At 42.7% G+C, this 17,761-nt stretch overlaps 1 protein-coding gene across 8 annotated transcripts in view; it reads right to left on the bottom strand.

Annotated features, from left to right (window-relative positions):
- Positions 1 to 17,761, bottom strand: part of dock3 (dedicator of cytokinesis 3) — a 1,587,592-nt gene that overhangs the window by 431,382 nt on the left and 1,138,449 nt on the right. For all 8 annotated transcript variants that reach the window (XM_072472048.1, XM_072472049.1, XM_072472047.1 and 5 more), the window contains 2 exons: positions 16,812 to 16,912; positions 14,700 to 14,758 (listed from right to left, as the gene is read on the bottom strand). In XM_072472048.1, coding sequence (XP_072328149.1) covers positions 14,700 to 14,758; positions 16,812 to 16,912 — 160 coding nt within the window. The remainder of the gene's footprint in view (positions 1 to 14,699; positions 14,759 to 16,811; positions 16,913 to 17,761) is intronic.

Here is a 17,761-nt window from a genome sequence, read left to right as displayed (position 1 = left end):
CTCCACCGCCTATGCATCCCATACATCCCCTCGGTGTAAACCTGTGGTTCCCATAGTGGCATCAATACCAACATTTCCCTACGGTCAATTTATAGCCGGAAAAAGCCCTGATTCTCTCCAACAAGCCCATAATTCTGTCCATGCTTTCCAAAGGGTCCGACACAAACAACAACAGGTCATCTGCATACAGTGATACCCGGTGCTCCCTAACCCCCCTCACAATCTCTTGCCATCAACCGATGCTCAAAGCGCCATCGCCAAGGGCTCGATCGCCTACGGAAATAATAACGGCGACAGTGGGTACCCCTGCCTCGTCTCCCTATGCAACCCAAAATACACCAAACTTGTCTTGTTTGTTCGAACAGTAGCCATGGGGGATGCATACAACAATCGAACCCATGCCACAAATTTTGGTCCAAACCCTAACCTTCCCAGAACTTCAAACAGGTATCTCTACTCTACCCAGTCAAATCTTCTCCACGTTCATGGACACAATCACCTCTGGCTCCCGTCCCCCTGATGGAGTCATAATTACATTCAGCAACCTCCTAATTTTACAAGAGATCTGCCTCCCCTTCACAAATCTGGTTTGGTCCTCAGAAATCACCTCCGGGTTGCACCCCTCCAACCTACATGCCAGCACCTTCTCCAGGACTTTCATGTCTGTGTTTGGCAACAAAATGGGTCCTTCTCCTTTTTCGTGATCAACGAAATCGACGCCTGCGAAAGTGTAGCCCGAAACTCTCCCTTTTCCACCGCCTCACTAAACATACCATGTTGGTGGGCCATCTTTGTCTCAAACTGCTTGTAAAACTCTGCCAGAAAGCCGCCCGGCCCCGGAGACTTCCTCGATTGCATCGTATTAATACACTCCATCACCTCCCTTAACCCAAATGGCTCCTCCAATGCCTGCCTCTTCCTCTCCTCCAACTCTGGGAACTCCAACCCATCCAGAAACCACCCCATGTGCTCAGCCTCTCCCACCGGCTCAGCCCTATATAACCCTTCATGGAAAGCCTTAAAAACCTAATTTATCCTCTCTGGCTCCGACACCAGCTCCCCCTTCTCCACCCTCACCTGCAAAATTTTCTCAATGCTGTCTGACCCTGAAACTGGTGAGCCAACATACGACTCGCCTTCTCCCCATATTCACTGCACCCCCTTCGCCCTCCGCAGCTGCCCACCGCCTTGCCCGCTGTCTAACTGCCCCTGCAACTTCTTCCTCTGTGTCAACACGTCCTTTGTGGGGGCCGCCTAGTATCTCCTGTCCACATCAACTATCTCGCCCAATAACCACCGGTGCTCTCCCTTTCTCCTCAGACCACCGCCTTCAGGGTCTCCCAAAACGTAACTATTATATTACCTTGTGTAATATAGTATGTTACTCTTTTGAACCAGCCGAGTTGATGAAATGAACAGTAGTCTTCTTGTAAAGATAAACTAATTTACTGAGTAATATAAATTATATTTGTGAGTTCTTTTTACTTAATACTCAACTAGTAAACAAATAAAATATAGTAAAGATAACTAACTAACTATACAATATAATAATGAAATAATTTGTAACTTCTCTCTCTCTAGCTATTCTATGTCTTGTCTGTTCACTCTCCTGATGCACACTCTCGTAGAAAGAGCGGGGAAGTCCTTTTTATATCACCTGTTAGTGAGACATCTAGTGTTGAATTGACTGTACTAGTTTTACATACACTGATCATGTATATTGATATGCAGAGATCACGACATCCCCCTTTATTTTTAACATTTTCTTGCAAATATTAAAAGAACATTTTACGTATGAAATGCAGTGTCTATCTTGTAGAGCAATCACTAGAATTATGTAAAGGTTCACAAATTCAGACGATTCGGTCTTCTTCGCCTTGCCTATCTTCTTCATGTCAAAGGTGATGAAGAAGTTTTAATGTCTATGTTGATCATCAAATTTGAATGCAGTTGTGTTCAATTTGTTTCTGGGGCAGCACGGTAGCATACAGGTTAGCACAGTTGCTTCACAGCTCCAGGGTCCCAGGTTTGATTCCCGGCTTGGGTCACTATCTGTGTGGAGTCTGCACGTTCTTCCTGTGTGCGCGTGGATTTCCTCCGGGTGCTCCGGTTTCCTCCCACAGTCCAAAGATGTGCAGGTTAGGTAGATTGGCCATTCTAAGTTGCCCTTAATGTCCTAAAAGGTTAGGTGGGGTTACTGGGTTAGGGGGATAGGGTGGAGGCATGGGGCTTTTTCCAGGATGCTCTTTCCAAGGGCCGGTGCAGGCTCGATGGGCTGATTGGCCTCCTTCTGCACTGTAAATTCTATGGTCTATGGTTCTAAATTGTGTGATTTAAATCAAAATTAGGAAAATTCTTCGTAGTATCTGTCTCTACGATTTCTTCTTCGAATGTTGCCATCTGAAGTTTTTATCAGATAAGATCTTGGAGAGAATTGCCTAATGATGTGAGCAATGTCAGACCAACCACCTTCAGGAAGTCTTAATCTAACTGTATAATTGTCAGATAGAGGAGACAATTCTTTTGAATGTAGAACAAAATATTGCTTTTGTTTCATTTTTTGTGGTTGAGTTTTCTTCAGTCTGATGTTGTTCAGGATCAGAAATGTGTAACTGAGGTAGAGTTGTTTTTAAATTCCTGCTGTATAACATCTGAGATGGCGATAATCCTGTTGATAAAGGTGATGTCCTGCAATTGAGTAAAGCTAGATAGCAAATCAAAAGATTCACAATCTGATTTTTAAGTAGCTGTTTCATAATGTGGACACCTTTCTCAGCTTTTCCGTTGGACTGTGGAAAATGAGGGCTTGCAGTTACATATTCAAAATTGTAATTCAATGAGAATTCTTTCCATTCATGACTCGAAAAACATGGACCATTGTCAGACATGATGATGCGAGGAATACCAGGCCTGGCAAATATTTCTCTGCATGCTTTTATGACAGTGCTGGATGTGATGTCTTTCAATTTCACTAGTTCAGGAAAATTAGAAAAATAGTCAATGACGAGTAGATAATCCTTGCCAAATGAGTGAAAGAGATCAGCACCAACCTTAATCCATGGTGATGTAACTATATCAGGTGGTTGCATTGGTTCTTTGCATTGATGATTTTGATGTGACTGACACGTTGAACATGGTGATATCATGTCCGAGATATCATTGTTGATACCTGGCCAATAGATTGATTGTCTGGCATGACGTTTACATTTCTCAATGCCTAAATGACCCTCATGAAGTCTAGAAAGCATTTCAGACCTCATGCTGTGCATAATAACAATGTGATCTTGTCTCAGCAAAATACCATCCACAATTGGGCAGCACAGTAGCACAAGTGGATAGCACTGTGGCTTCACAGCGCCAGGGTCCCAGGTTCGATTCCCCGCTGGCTCAACTGTCTGTGGGGAGTCTGCACGCTCTCCCCGTGTCTACGTGGGTTTCCTCCGGGTGTTCCGGTTTCCTCCCTCAGTCCAAAGACGTGCAGGTTAGGTGGATTAGCCATGATAAATTGCCTTTAGTGACCAAAAAGGTTAGGAGGGGTTATTGGGTTGGGGGATAGGGTGGAAGTGAGGGCTTAAGTGGGTTGGCGCAGACTCGATGGGTCGAATGGCCTCCTTCTGCACTCTATGTTCTATGTTAATAGTCAGTTCTGACTGAATGCTTTGGTATTGTGGACAATTACCTTTTGGCCATCCATGTTGAAGATGATGTATGACTTTCATCAAAGTCGCATCTTTCAGTGTTTCGATGCAAATCTGTTGTAGTTTTGAATCAGAGGCTGGAAGTAACTCTCTGAATAATTGCAGTTGAGAATCAATACCATTAATCGATTCTTCTTGAAGAATTTCAGTGTTGACTGATCTAGTTAAAGTGTCAGCTATGTCTAACTCTTTACCTGGAGTATATTGTAGAGTGAAATCATATCTTCTCAATTTCATCATCAGACGTTGACGTCTGGGAGTCATATCATTTAAATTTTTCTCAATTATGTTGACAAGTGGGCGATGGTCAGTTTCTACTGTGAACTTGGGTAGACCATAAACATAGTTGTGAATTTGGTAATCCCGGTAACTAGCCCAAGACACTCATTTTCAATTTGGACGTACCTACATTCAGTCATAGTCATGGATCTTGATGCGTAGGCAATAAGAACCCAATTATTGAAATGGTCTTGTTGAAGTAAAACAGCACCTATGTCATTGTGACTTGCATCCGTTGAGATTTCAGTATGTCTTGTACGATCAAAAATGATAAGCATGGAGCTTGTATCAATTGTTGTTTTAGATCTGTCCACTCTTCAGTATGTTTTTCAGTCCAGATGAAATCTGTATTCTTATGATCAGTTGACGTAGTGCAGGTGTTCTATTAGCTAGATTTGAAATGAACTTTCCAAGAAAGTTGTCAAATCCTAGAAAGTGTAAGACTGCCTTCTTGTCTTTTAGAATTTGCATTGCCTTGATGGCTTGCACCTTATCTTCATCTGGCTTGATTCCATCAGCTGTAATGTTGTCACCTAAGAATTTCAAAGAGGAGGTGGCAAACGTGCATTTAGCCTGGTTCGGTTTCAGACCATTTTTGTGTATCCTTTTGAACACCTCCCGAAGATGTTTCAAATGCTCTTCAGGTGTTGTTGACCAAACGATTATGTCATCAACAGAAACACGAACATCTTCAATGTTCTCGGTCATTTGTTCCATTGTATGATGAAAAATTTGCGAAGCTTATATAATTCCAAAGGGCATTATGTTGAAACAGTACCTTCCGAAAGGAGTGTTAAAGGTACAGAGATGTTTGCTGGAGTCCTTGAGTTGCATCTGCCAAAAACCTTGTGAGGCATCAAGTTTAGTAAGAATTCTGGCATTGGCCATTTCTGCAGTAAAGTCTTCCTTCTTTGGCATTGGATAGTGTTCTCTTCTAATATTGTGATTGAGATCTTTGGGTTCCATACAGATTCTAATCTCACCTGTAGGTTTTTTAATGCAGACTAGGGAGTTAACCCAGTCAGTAGGTTGTGTAATCTTCGATATATGATACCTTGAACTTGCAATCTTGTTAATTCAGCCTTTAATCTGTCTCGGAGAGAAGCAGGTACATGTCTAGGTGGATGGATTACCAGTTTGGCATCCTTTTTCAGTTGGATCTTGTACTGAAATGGTAACATATCCATACCTTGAAATAAATCAGGGTATTCAAGGGATTATTATTTAAATGATAAAATATTAAAACATGCTGCTGTGCAGAGAGACCTGGGTGTGCTAGTGCATGAGTCGCAAAAAGTTGGTTTACAGGTGCAACAGGTGATTAAGGTGGCAAATGGAATTTTGTCCTTCATTGCTAGAGGGGTGGAGTTTAAGACTAGGGAGGTTCTGCTGCAATTGTATAAGGTGTTAGTGAGGCCACACCTGGAGTATTGTGTTCAGTTTTGGTCTCCTTACTTGAGAAAGGACGTACTGGCACTGGAGGGTGTGCAGAGGAGATTCAGTAGGTTAATCCCAGAGCTGAAGGGGTTGGATTACGAGGAGAGGTTGAGTAGACTGGGACTGTACTCGTTGGAATTTAGAAGGATGAGGGGGGATCTTATAGAAACATATAAGATTATGAAGGGAATAGACAGGATAGATGCGGGCAGGTTGTTTCCACTGGCGGGTGAAAGCAGAACTAAGGGGCATAGCCTCAAAATAAGGGGAAGTAGATTTAGGACTGAGTTTAGGAGAAACTTCTTCACCCAAAGGGTTGTGAATCTATGGAATTCCTTGCCCAGTGAAGCAGTAGAGGCTCCTTCATTAAATGTTTTTAAGATAAAGATAGATAGTTTTTTGAAGAATAAAGGGATTAAGGGTTATGGTGTTCGGGCCGGAAAGTGGAGCTGAGTCCACAAAAGATCAGCCATGATCTCATTGAATGGTGGAGCAGGCTCGAGGGGCCAGATGGCCTACTCCTGCTCCTAGTTCTTATGTTCTTATTCCTGTAAGAGTTGCTGAATGTCGTCTTTGAGTGTAGTCGACTGACAAGCATTAAGGAAAATTCTTTGAATAAGCTGCAAATCTTTACACGCTTGAGCACCAAGTAAAGAAGAATGAGCATCATTTACTATCTCAAATCTGATTTGTTTGTGAATGTCCCTGTTTGTGACACTCAGGTAATACGAACCATGTGAGAAAATTGGACTGCCACAATAATGTTTTAATGAGCACTCTGGAGGTATCATCCCATAATGACCTTTGATCTTGGACAAGTCCTTGGAATTCAGAAGATTTGCTGAGGCACCAATGTCAAGTTTGAAAGAAATTTGAATTGTGTTAATATATACAGTAGTCATCCATTCGGTGCTATGACGTTGACGCGTTGATCTTTTGTTGCTTGAAGATCCTTTTCATTTTCATGACGAGCTGGCTTTGTTGTTTGAAGATGATTCTTGCTTGCTTGTAGATCATTCTTCATGGACAATTCAACCACACCAACGAAGAAAGTATATTCTAACGAGAAAATGTCATCATCTTTCGTGAAATATTCTTGTGTGTTGATTTCTTCATTTTTGTCCACAGTTCTCACTTTGTAGTATTTTTTCTGTGCAGGAGGAATGTAACTTGCGGATGACTGACAGAGAAGCATAATGGTTTAACTTCTGACATCTCAAACAGCGTTTGCCAAAAGCAGGGCAGTTTCCCTTTAAGTGGCCGTTGCCACACCTATGACACGTAATCATGGTGTCTTTGTGACGTATTAGTGACGTTCACGCATGCAGACCTCTTCTTCTATGTCTCGCATTTCTGTGTGTCGTGCGCATGTCCTGAGCCCGAAAATGCGTCCGCGGGATAGCTACCATTCCTCACAGTTTTCTGCTTTGCCTGCGACACCATTTTGATTTTCTCTGCCTCGTGGTAGAGATTCGTGCCTTTTTCCTTGGGATAAAATGCTAAATGTTGACTTTTGGTCTGTTCCACGGAGATGCATCTATTGCGATTTGCAACGTTAAATCATTTTGTCGAATTAAAGCTTCTCTGACAGTATCATCAAGTATGCCATAAACAATTTGGTCCCTCACAAACGAATCATATGAAATTTGAATATTTCTAAAATTTCATTAGTTTGCATTTTGCAATGTTCATCGAACTTCGCGATTACTTGATCAAACTTCGATTTATCCTCACCAGCAGCAAAATTAAACGAATTGAAGATTTTGATTGCTTTCTGTCCTGCTAGGGACAGAAGTAAAGCAATTTGCCTTGCATCTGATGCAGCGTTTAAATCACTAGCTTCTAAATAGAGCTCAAACTGTTGTTTGACTAACTTCCAATTCAAATTAAGACTACCAGTGGTCTTTAGATGTCTGGGTACTTGAACCTGGTCCATCGAAAAGTTGATTTCGTCAAAGATTCCGATGTTATGATGACTTCTTCAGTTGAATAGTTGAGTCCGATTTTTCTTCTTTTTTGTTCAAATGTTTTACTAATCTTTCTTAAGAGCATAATTCACTTTGGTACCATGTTATATTACTTTGTGTAATATAGTATATTACTCTTTTGAACCAGCCGAGTTGATGAAATGAACAGTAGTCTTCTTGTAAAGATAAACTAATTTATTGAGTAATATAAATTATATTTATGCGTTCTTTTTACTTAATACTCAACTAGTAAACAAATAAAATACAGTAAAGATAACTAACTAAACAATATAATAATAAAATATCTTATAACTTCTCTCTCTCTAGCTATTCTATGTCTTGTCTGTTCACTCTCCTGATGTGTACTCTCTTAGAAAGTCCTTTTTATATCACTTGATAGTGAGACATCTAGTGTTGAATTGACTGTACTAGTTTTACATACACTGATCATGTATATTGATATACAGAAATCACTACAGTAAACATTCTGGTTGAGCTCCACATAGTTCTTAATCACCACTCTCGCCTTCCCACAAAACTCCTTATCAGTCAAAAGTCCTGAGTCCAACCTCCACCTCGGCCTCTGCACCTGACCTGAACAAAACTTCACATTTAACCAGTGCGCCGCATGGTCTGAGATCACAATAGCTGCATATTCCGCCCCTACCATCCCCATCAGCACTGTCTGGCTCACCACAAAAAATATCAATCCAAGAATTCACCCTATGCATCTGTGAGAAGGAATACTCCCTTCATCCCGGGTTCCTGAACCTCCACGGATCCCTCATCCCTATCCTTTCCATGGACCTTCTCAGCTCTTTCGCCATTCTCGACCTTCCCATCGACTTAGGGCTCGACCTATCCAACCTCAGCTCCATTACACAATTAAAATCCCCCCCCATGATCAACTGGCGAAAGTCCAGGGCCGGGATGCTCCGCCCTGCTTTGCCACATTTCTGCCTCACCATGCCGGCGGGATGCTCCGTTATGCCGACTAGTCAATGGGGTTTCCCATTGTGGGGCAGCCAAAACGGAGCATCCCACCGGCGAAGAATTTGCTTCCAGTAACCTCTTTACAAAAACCAACATCGTCCCAATTAAGCGCATACACCTTTACCAACAGCACTGGCATCTCCTCTAATATCCCACTCACTATCACATACCTCCACCCCTGGGTCCCCCACCACCCTGGCCCCTGTAAACCCCGCTTGCTTGCTCAACAAAATAGCCACCCCTTTGACTTCACGTCAAACCCTGAGTGAAATTCTTGCACCACCCATCCCTTCCTCAGCCTCATTTTATCTTTCACCCGGAATTCATCTCCTGCAAGAAAATGGCCTCCGCTCTCAAGCTCTTCAGGAGTCCAAACACCCGGGACCTCTTGACCAGCCTAGTCAGCCTGCAAGCATTCTATGGCGCGATTCTCATTGGAGGTCTAAGCCTCCACCCCCCACTTGTGTCCGCCATCACCACCCCTAAGCTCCGCCTTGCCCTTTCCCACTCTAAACCGGGCCCATCCAAGATGGCGCCCCCCCACCCATGACCACACTCATCCGAACCTGAGCATTTCAATCTACATTTTCATATGATATTCAAGGAAAATCACACTGACATTTTACACAGTAATTTTGTATCCAAACAGATTAATAAAATTATATAGAATTTACAGCACATAAACAGGCCATTAGGTTTAATTGGTCTAGGTTGATGTTTATGAACTGTGCAAGCCTCCTCCCACTTCTCTTCATCTGACACTACCAGCATCTATCTTCTATTCCTTTTTCCTTCACGAGTTTGTTCAGTTTATCCTTCAGTGATTTGACTCTGTGTTAGTTAGTTCCACATTCTAATCACTCTCTGGATAAAGAACTTCCTTCTGAATTTCCGATTGAATTCCTTGGTGACCGTCTGGAACGTACGGGGGTTGAATGGCCCAGTGAAAAGATTGAGAGTATTTTCTCACCTTAAGAGCTTAAACTCCGATGTGGTGTTTTTGCAAGAGACTGATTTGTGGGTCAGGGACCAGGCCAGGCTGCAAAAGGGGTGGGTAGTACGGGGGCTGGATTTTCCGCCCCACCACATTTCTACCCCAACCCGCCAGCGGGATTCTTCGTTACGCCAGCCGGTCAATGGGGTTTCCTACTGTGCGGCAGCCCCACGCCGTCGGCAAACCCCCGGGCACCGGCAAAACGGAGAATCCCACCCCAGGTTTTTCATTTGGATTTCAATGGTAGGGTCAGGGGCGATATTAATTTAAAAAGGGTTCAATTTCCTGCCTCTAAGATTTTCAACGGCAGTTATGTTATTGTCTGTGGTTGTCTGGTGGGCATAAAGGTGATTATGGTTAATATTTACGCCCCGAACTGGGACTATACGAAGTTTATTAATGACCTGCTGGCCTCCCTCCCCAAAATAGACTCACATCAGCTCATTTTGGATGGGGACCTAAACTGTGTCTTGGATCCTAGATTGGATAGTTCCAAGTCCAAATCTCTTACTCCATCAGGGGGGACAGGGTTTTGTTGTCTTTCATGGAGTCAAACTCACCTCCCATGCAGTGGGAGGCTCTTAATGTGGTCCTCTGGGGATAAATTATCTCCTATAAAGCGCATTTGGTGAGGACAGCGAGGGTGGAGCAGCAGAGGCTGGTGGACTCCATTCTTGAGGTGCTCACTTGACCCTAAACTAGAGTTGCTGGCAAGTAGGAAAAAGCTGCATACACAGTTTGAACTATTGTCGCCAGAGAGAGCAATATGGCCATTTGCAAGTTTCAAGGGGCATATTTTATGAATACGGGCAGAAGGCTAGTCGCCTTTTGGCTCACCAGCTTTAATGGCAGGTGGCCTCCTTGGAGATACACAGATACACAATTTGAGCAGTAACCTGGTTTCCGTGCCCCCCCCCCCCCCCCCCCCCCCCCCAGGTTAATGTGCCTTTTGAATTGTTCTATCGTGATTTTTATGGATTGGAGCCTTCGGCGGATGGATCGGCCATGTCTGACTTTGTGGACAGCCTAATCATCCCAACTGTGAAGGGGAGAGGAGCAATGAGTTGGAATCCCCATTAAACGCTGATGAAATTATAAAATGCATTGGTTTTATGCAGACTGGCAAAGCCCCTGGTCCAGTTGGCTTTCCAATTGAATTCAATGAGGTCCTGGGAGCAGCTGCTGTCTTTAATTTTGGCCCTGTTTAACGACTCCTTATCCCGGGGATCGTTGCCCTTTACCCTCACACAGGCCTCTTTCTCTTTAATTCGTAAGGACAAAAACCCAACAGAGTGCGGTTCATACCAGCCTATCTCACTGTTGAACGCGGATGTCAAGTTCTTTGTCAAGGGTTTGGTGCTGATACTGGAGTCCTGCCTCCCAAATGTAATCTTGGAGGATCAGAGGATTGTGAAGGGTCGACAATTGCCAATATACATTACCTGTTAAATGTTTCTCCTCCTCGGTGCCTGAACCGGAGGTGATTGTTTCCCTGGATGCCGAAAATGCATTTGATAGAGTGGAGTTGGAATATCTATTTGAGATTCTTGGGAGGTTCGGTTTTGGCCACAAATTAATTTCTTGGATTTGACGATTGTATAAGACTCCCACTGCATGTTTTCGTACATGGGGAGAACGTGGAAACTCCGCACAGACAGTGACCCAAGCAGGAATTGAACCCGGGACCCTGGCGCTGTGAAGCAACAGTGCTAACCACTGTGCTACCGTGCCGCCCGGGGAAGGCAGGTCACTGATGAAGCAGCTGAAGATGGTTGGGCCTAGGACACTACCCTGAGGAACTCCTGCAGTGATGTTCTGGAGCTCAGATGATTGACCTCCAACCACACAACCATCTTCCTTTGTGCCAGGTATGACTCCAACCAGCAGAGAGTTTTCCCCTGATTCCCATTGACTCCAGTTTAGCTAGAGCTCCTTGATGCCATACTCAGTCAAATGCTGCCTTGATGTCAAGGGCAGTCACTCTCACCTCACTTTGCTGCAATATAGACGGGTAGTATTGTAGACGAAAACCGTGGTCCTTTTATGGACATCTCTGTTGTCGAAGACCCAATTGCACAATTTTTAAAGGCTATGTTGGCACAGCTGATTCTGTGCTGGATTTCCTCCTTGATGGTAGCCTTTTGAGAAAGGTAGCTGCTGTGGTAGTGTTCTTAGGTCTCCCCATCAATAACAATAACTGGAGATATCAGTGCTTCTTGTCGCTGGAGATATTGATGCTTGTTCAGGGGAGGGCTGGTGGAGGATTTTGGTCTTACTAAAATGTTGAGTGAGAGATCAACCTTTTGAATGAAGAGGTTGAATGTGGTCCGGATTAAGCTTGCAGTGTGGGCCACAACTGCTCATTCGATGCATATTATAAATTATGGGTAATTTTGAGGGTCACCTTAGTCTTTGTTCTCAGCCTCTTGAGGTTGAGTCAAAACTCAATAATGGCGCCTTGTGGAAGTTGGTCGCAAATTAGTTCATGACCAGGCTGAAGTAGATAATGAAGAGAGTTGGCGCAATCACACAGCCTTGCTTGATGCCCATCCAGATGCAAAAGAGCTCAGTCTCCAATCCATTGCAAAGGGAGATTGCTCTAATACCATTACGCAAGAGTCCCTCACAGGACAGTAACAAATTTGTTGCATGTTCCAAAGGGTTTCATGATGGAGTCAATAAATGTTTTGTCTCTGCTGATTGGTATGAGGCAGTTCAAGAGGATTCATGTGGCAATTTTCTCCTCAATGGAGAGAAGTGATATGCTTCTATATAGTTCCCACAAATGTATTTATCAACCTTCTTGAAAAGTGAAACAATTTTGGCATTGTGGAAGTCGGGAGGTAGTACCTCTTGTCAGATTTTTGTAAAACGGTCTGAGAGTTTGAATGAAAGTTCATGACAACTAGCTTTATAGATCTTTGCAGGACTGTTGTCTGGACCACACACCTTGTTTTTCTTGATCTATTGGATAGCCTTTTGTATCTCAGCAAGTGTTAGCAGCATACCCAAATTTGATCAGTCAAGTTGTTCAGAGATCCTTTTTGATAGTTTTGTCAGGTACTGTTGACTCCTGATTGAGAAGGTTCTGGCAGTGCTCTTTCCAATGTCTCGGATAGCTGAAGAGCACCAATACAGTTTTATATTGAGGTCTGACTTTTTGCACCCGAATCAAGAGCATAGAGGCAGGAAAATGCCCCTGGGAGCAGGAGTTAACAGGAGTCGCTCATGCTATCCCTGAGAAGAGGGTCTGCTGGGTGTGGAGGCGGGCTGTACAAAAAGCTGGCCTTAGTGATCTGGGACTTCTTCCTAGCTATGAAAAAACAATAGAACAAAAGCTTCCCAACCCTTACTCCTCACACCCCTTCACATATTCCCCAAGCCCTATCCATGCCAACCCATGGCACCTCATTCCCCCCATCCAATCCCGTGGCCTCCATACCCTCCATGTTACCCTATGTCCCTCTGCCCATGCCACACAGTTCTTTATAGCCCCTATGCTAACCAATGTCAATCTACTGACCCCATTCGCTTTATAGCCCCAATTCCAACTTAGTGCCAACTTATGTCAACCCATGGCCCTCACCCATCACCCTTTTCCCTTACATTCTTCTAGATACAACTCATCCAGTATCTACCCATGGGCAGACCTCAGGATTCATGATGAGATGAAATAAAATGAAGTTCTAATTGTTTTTTGCAGACTTTCGATTTTAACTAAAAAAACTCTCATTCATAAATCAATCATAAAACTCTAATTCACTATATTTACATTCCTTAAACCACACAAGCCCTTACAAAAACAAATATTTCATTCAAGTGCTCAGCTTAACATCAAAGACTTTATAACTACTTGGAGTTGTCAATCAGATACCACACTGTGATAATGATAGGTTGTGAAATCAGTTGTGCAGCATAAATCCCATAATGATAATCCCCAGGTTTATGACAACAGAGTGAAACAGTAAGCACTGATTTTTTTAAAACTCCAGAATTTTAATGCCTTGAAAGCTTAACAGTTTCAAATAGCTTGACCATTCCAATGAGATTTAAATGTTTGGACAGCTTGACAGTTCACTTAAACTGGACAATTCCAATGCGTTTATCCACTTTTTACACATATTCATACTTATATTTTTACAATTCCAAAGGGTACCCCAGCTCTCCCAAAAAGCATCTGACCTCTCTGAAAAGGTACCCTACCCTGCCCAAAGGTGTCCCTGGACCTCTCCAAAAGTGTACCCTCCCTCTCTAAAGAATGTCAGCAGTTTTAGATCTTCTCCTGAAAGATCTAAAGCCCACATGTCATGGTTTGGACATCCCAGTTACGAAAATTAGATCTGTTTGAAGGTAGCTTCATTTTTACATGGACAGCTGCCAATTATCAAACTGCAACCTTCCCTTGTAAACACCCCCAAGTGGGTGCTTGGGGGCGAGACTTCCGAATTTTGGTCTCCGGCTCCATTTTGGCTAAGCCTATCCCCCTTATGAAAATTCAGGCCTTAGCGATTAGCAGCTCACTGGAACTACCAGCTGGGTTTCAGTAATCACTATGTGTTGGGAACTGGTAGCACTAGTGTGGCATTCAAGTGATATAACTATAGCTTTTAGTTCAGTATATCAAAAGGGTGAGGTCAAAAGTAACAGGAGGTGGCCACTTGAGGGGCACTTCGGCCAATCATACAGATTGTACTTTGCATAGACTGGAGATTTAATCTGAGGTCCACTTGGTTCCACATGACTTAGTACCACACCAATTGGTGTATTTTCCCACTGTGTTATCAGAAGAGGGTCTAACAGGAAGTTCCTTTTAAATATCTTGTTTTCCCCTCGAACTTCATTTGCTTGACGGAAAGTGTGCACTTTACATTTAACCCCATATTTGATTTTTGACACACAAAATCCTTTAGTTGATTTCAAAAGGTAAGCACTTCGATCTGTAGAAAATTGTCAACTAAATCTAGAATGGTGGATGGATAGGAATTCTGGATCCATTCTGGCCAGACCCAAACCATGAACAAATAAGGATCCCCATAAAAGGCTTATGTTCATCCTCAAGATTAGCTGCTTTGTTTAACACATAAAGGTCACTTTATGCTAAAAAATGGTTGCTGTCACCTCAAAGCCCAAATACTCTGCCCTGATTAACTCTCTTTTGCTTTTTCAACCTTTTTATTTCTTACATTATAGGTCTTAAACTTTCCATTAGGTTTCTCAAAAATGAATATCAAAATGCAGCCATGTGTTACATATCTGTAACACATGACGTAGCATTTCCCTCATCTACTTTCCATCTGACATTTTTACTGAGTCAAAATAATAATACCATACCCAGATTCTGCCACATGCTGAAGAGTTCATAGGCCATCATCACTCTCATGTCACCATACCTGCCAGCAACAGAACATGGAAAAATAAAGGTCAAGATGGTACGCAGCAATTTTAAAAAAGTTATTTCATGGGATGTGGGCGTTGCTGGCTGGGCCAGCATTTATTTCCCATCCCTAACTGCCCTTTAACTGAATGGCTTGCTCGGCCACGTCAAAGGTAATTTAAGAGGCAACCACATTGCTGTGGGTCTCGAGTCACATGTAGGCTAGACCAGGTAAGGATGGCGGATTTCTCTAAAGGACATTAGTGAACCAGACAGGTTCACTACAACAAGCAACAGATTTTTATTGAATTCAAATTTCACCATCTGCTATGGCGGAATTTGAACCCGGATCTCCAGAGCAGTACGCTGGGTTTCTGGATTACTAGTCCAGTGGCAATACCGCTGTGTCACTGCCTCCTCTATGTTAAAATACAAATGTTCCCTATTTCATCACTTAGTGATTGTTTCCACCATTTAAGAGAAAAGTACATTATTAATTTTTCACATTCTTATCGAGTCTTACCGTTTTCCATTCTAGCCTTAGGCAGAGCACCACTGGCAATGGTTTCTCTTCGCACTTGTGCACTGTTTCTTTAGTTTCTCCCAAAGATCTATCTTGGTTCCCTCCTATTTCTCACCTACATGCTTTCCCTCGGCACCACCATTCAAAAACACAAAAGTCTGTTTCCATATGATAACCAGCTCTACCTCACCATCATAGCATCTCAACTCATCCATAGTTGTTAAATTATCAGATTTCTTTCTGTCATCCGATACTGGATGAGTAGAAACATTTTTGAATCAAATATTGGGAAGACTAAAGCTTTCCTTCAATCCCCACTTCAAACTTTGTTCCCCAGCTATTGAATGTATCCCTTACCCTGGCAGCTGAGGCTGAACCAGACTGTTCACAACCTTGGTGTCATATCTGACCCTGGGGTGATCTTCCAACCACATATCTGTACCATTGGTAAGGCGGCCTGTTTCCACTTCCGTAACATCTCTTGACTCCACCCCACCACAGCTCATCTAAAGATGAAACCCTCATTCATGCCTTTGTTACCTCTCCTCTAAACTTACCTATTCCTGGCTGACCTCCCACATTTTATCCTCTGTAATCTTGAAGCCAGATAAAAATCTGCTGCCCGTGTCCTTTCTTGTACAAAATTCCAATCACCCATCACCCTTGTGCTTGCTGACCTACATTGTCTCCCAATAAAACATTGCCTCGATTTTAAGATTCTCACCTTATTTTCAAATCCCCTCCCTATCCTTGTAATCTCCTCCACAACCCTTTCAGTTATCTGTATTCATCTAATTCGACCTCTTGAGTACCCCAAATTTTAATTGAACCACTTTTGCCAGTTAGGGTTGCCAACTGTGGTTAAATGTATTCCTGGACTTGCCCCCACACTCCAGCCATTAGTTGGGCTACACAGCCATCCATGTGAAGCACTGTCTTCCTACACTCATTGCTGATAGCCAAATGACCTTTCCCCACATTTCCAATATTTTTACATCTGGTAATGATAAATGTTCAAAGAACATGATTTTAAAAAACCCAATCTTTTTTAATGTTCTGATGATCTTTCTCCAGGGTTGGTCACATCAGTATCCTGGAGATTGATCTTCAATTCCTGGCGATTCGAGGTAAATTCTGGAGAGTTGGTAACCTATTGGCAGCTATGCATTTAGCTGCCTGGGCCTCAAGCTTTGGAATTATCTCCTTAAACCTCTCCACCTCACTTTCCTTCATTAAATGCACCTGAAAACCTACCTATTTGATCAATCTTTTGGACATCTTCTCTAATGTCTCCTTATGTGAATTGGTCTCAAATTATGATGCATAATGCTTCTGTGAGACACCCCGAGACACTTAATAACACTGAAGGTGCTAATTACAAATTGTTGACGGTACTGTATTTGTTACTGTACATTTTGTGTCTAGCTTATACGATACAGGCACTTTTCCAGCCAAAGTTGTGACTCTCAGATCAGGTTGATCACAGAGACTGACAGTGTCAAATGCACATTTTCTCCTGCAAATTGGCAAAGTTGACAATACTCACCTGTCCAGAATCTTCTTCCTTTTAGCAGCAGTAGCATGCTCTAGCTGAAGGCTCGGCTGATTTATAAAAAGGACAGCCAGACTGAAGTATGAGTTCCAAACCTATAGAAATGGGTGACAGTCAGAACATTACTGTACAACAAAAGCTTTAAGTTGAGGGACTCTGAAGTACCACCAGATCAGAGTGCTCTACTAATTCAACAAGGCAGACATCTCCATTACAAATCCCTCTCTCCTGTTCTCGCAAACTCTGACAGAACAAGTTCTCATGGCCCCTCTTATAAACATTTTGCACATTTTGCAGTATATGGTTTTATTGGAATTTAGAACAATTGAAAAGTTGATGTTAAAATGGTAAGTTATGATGGAAGATATTGAAAATGTTACCAGCTAAATGTATTAAATGTGTAAACTCTATGGCAATATTAGGAGTAGAATTTCCTAATCAAACACAGATCCATTTAAACATTTGCAGATGGGTTTACTTTCTTAAATGAAAGGTTCAAGCATGTTAGATTTTTAAATCAAGATCAATTAACCCTCCAATTGAGTGAGGGTTGACTGGCCTGCACTTGCTAGTTACACCACAGACAGAAAAAGGAATGGAATGATTCCAATGAGAAGACAGTCCAATAATATGCCCAATCAGAAGGGTGATGGAAACAATATTGGTGAGAAACCAGTCAGGAGGTAAGGGCTGTTATTTAACCGACTGAAAATGTAAAACATACAATTGAAAAGATTATGAACAAATTTCATGGAAATTTCATAGAATTTACAGTGCAGAAGGAGGCCATTCGGCCCATCGAGTCTGCACCGGCTCTTGGAAAGAGCACCCTATCCAAGCCCACATCCCCACCCTATCCCCATAACCCATTAACCCCACCCAACACTAAAGGCAATTTTGGACTAAGGGCAATTTAGCATGGCCAATCGACCTAACCTGCACAG

The sequence above is a fragment of the Scyliorhinus torazame genome, chromosome 13, assembly GCF_047496885.1.
Source record: "Scyliorhinus torazame isolate Kashiwa2021f chromosome 13, sScyTor2.1, whole genome shotgun sequence".
Lineage (NCBI taxonomy): Eukaryota > Metazoa > Chordata > Chondrichthyes > Carcharhiniformes > Scyliorhinidae > Scyliorhinus > Scyliorhinus torazame.
This window is presented reverse-complemented; position numbering and strand designations above follow the sequence as displayed.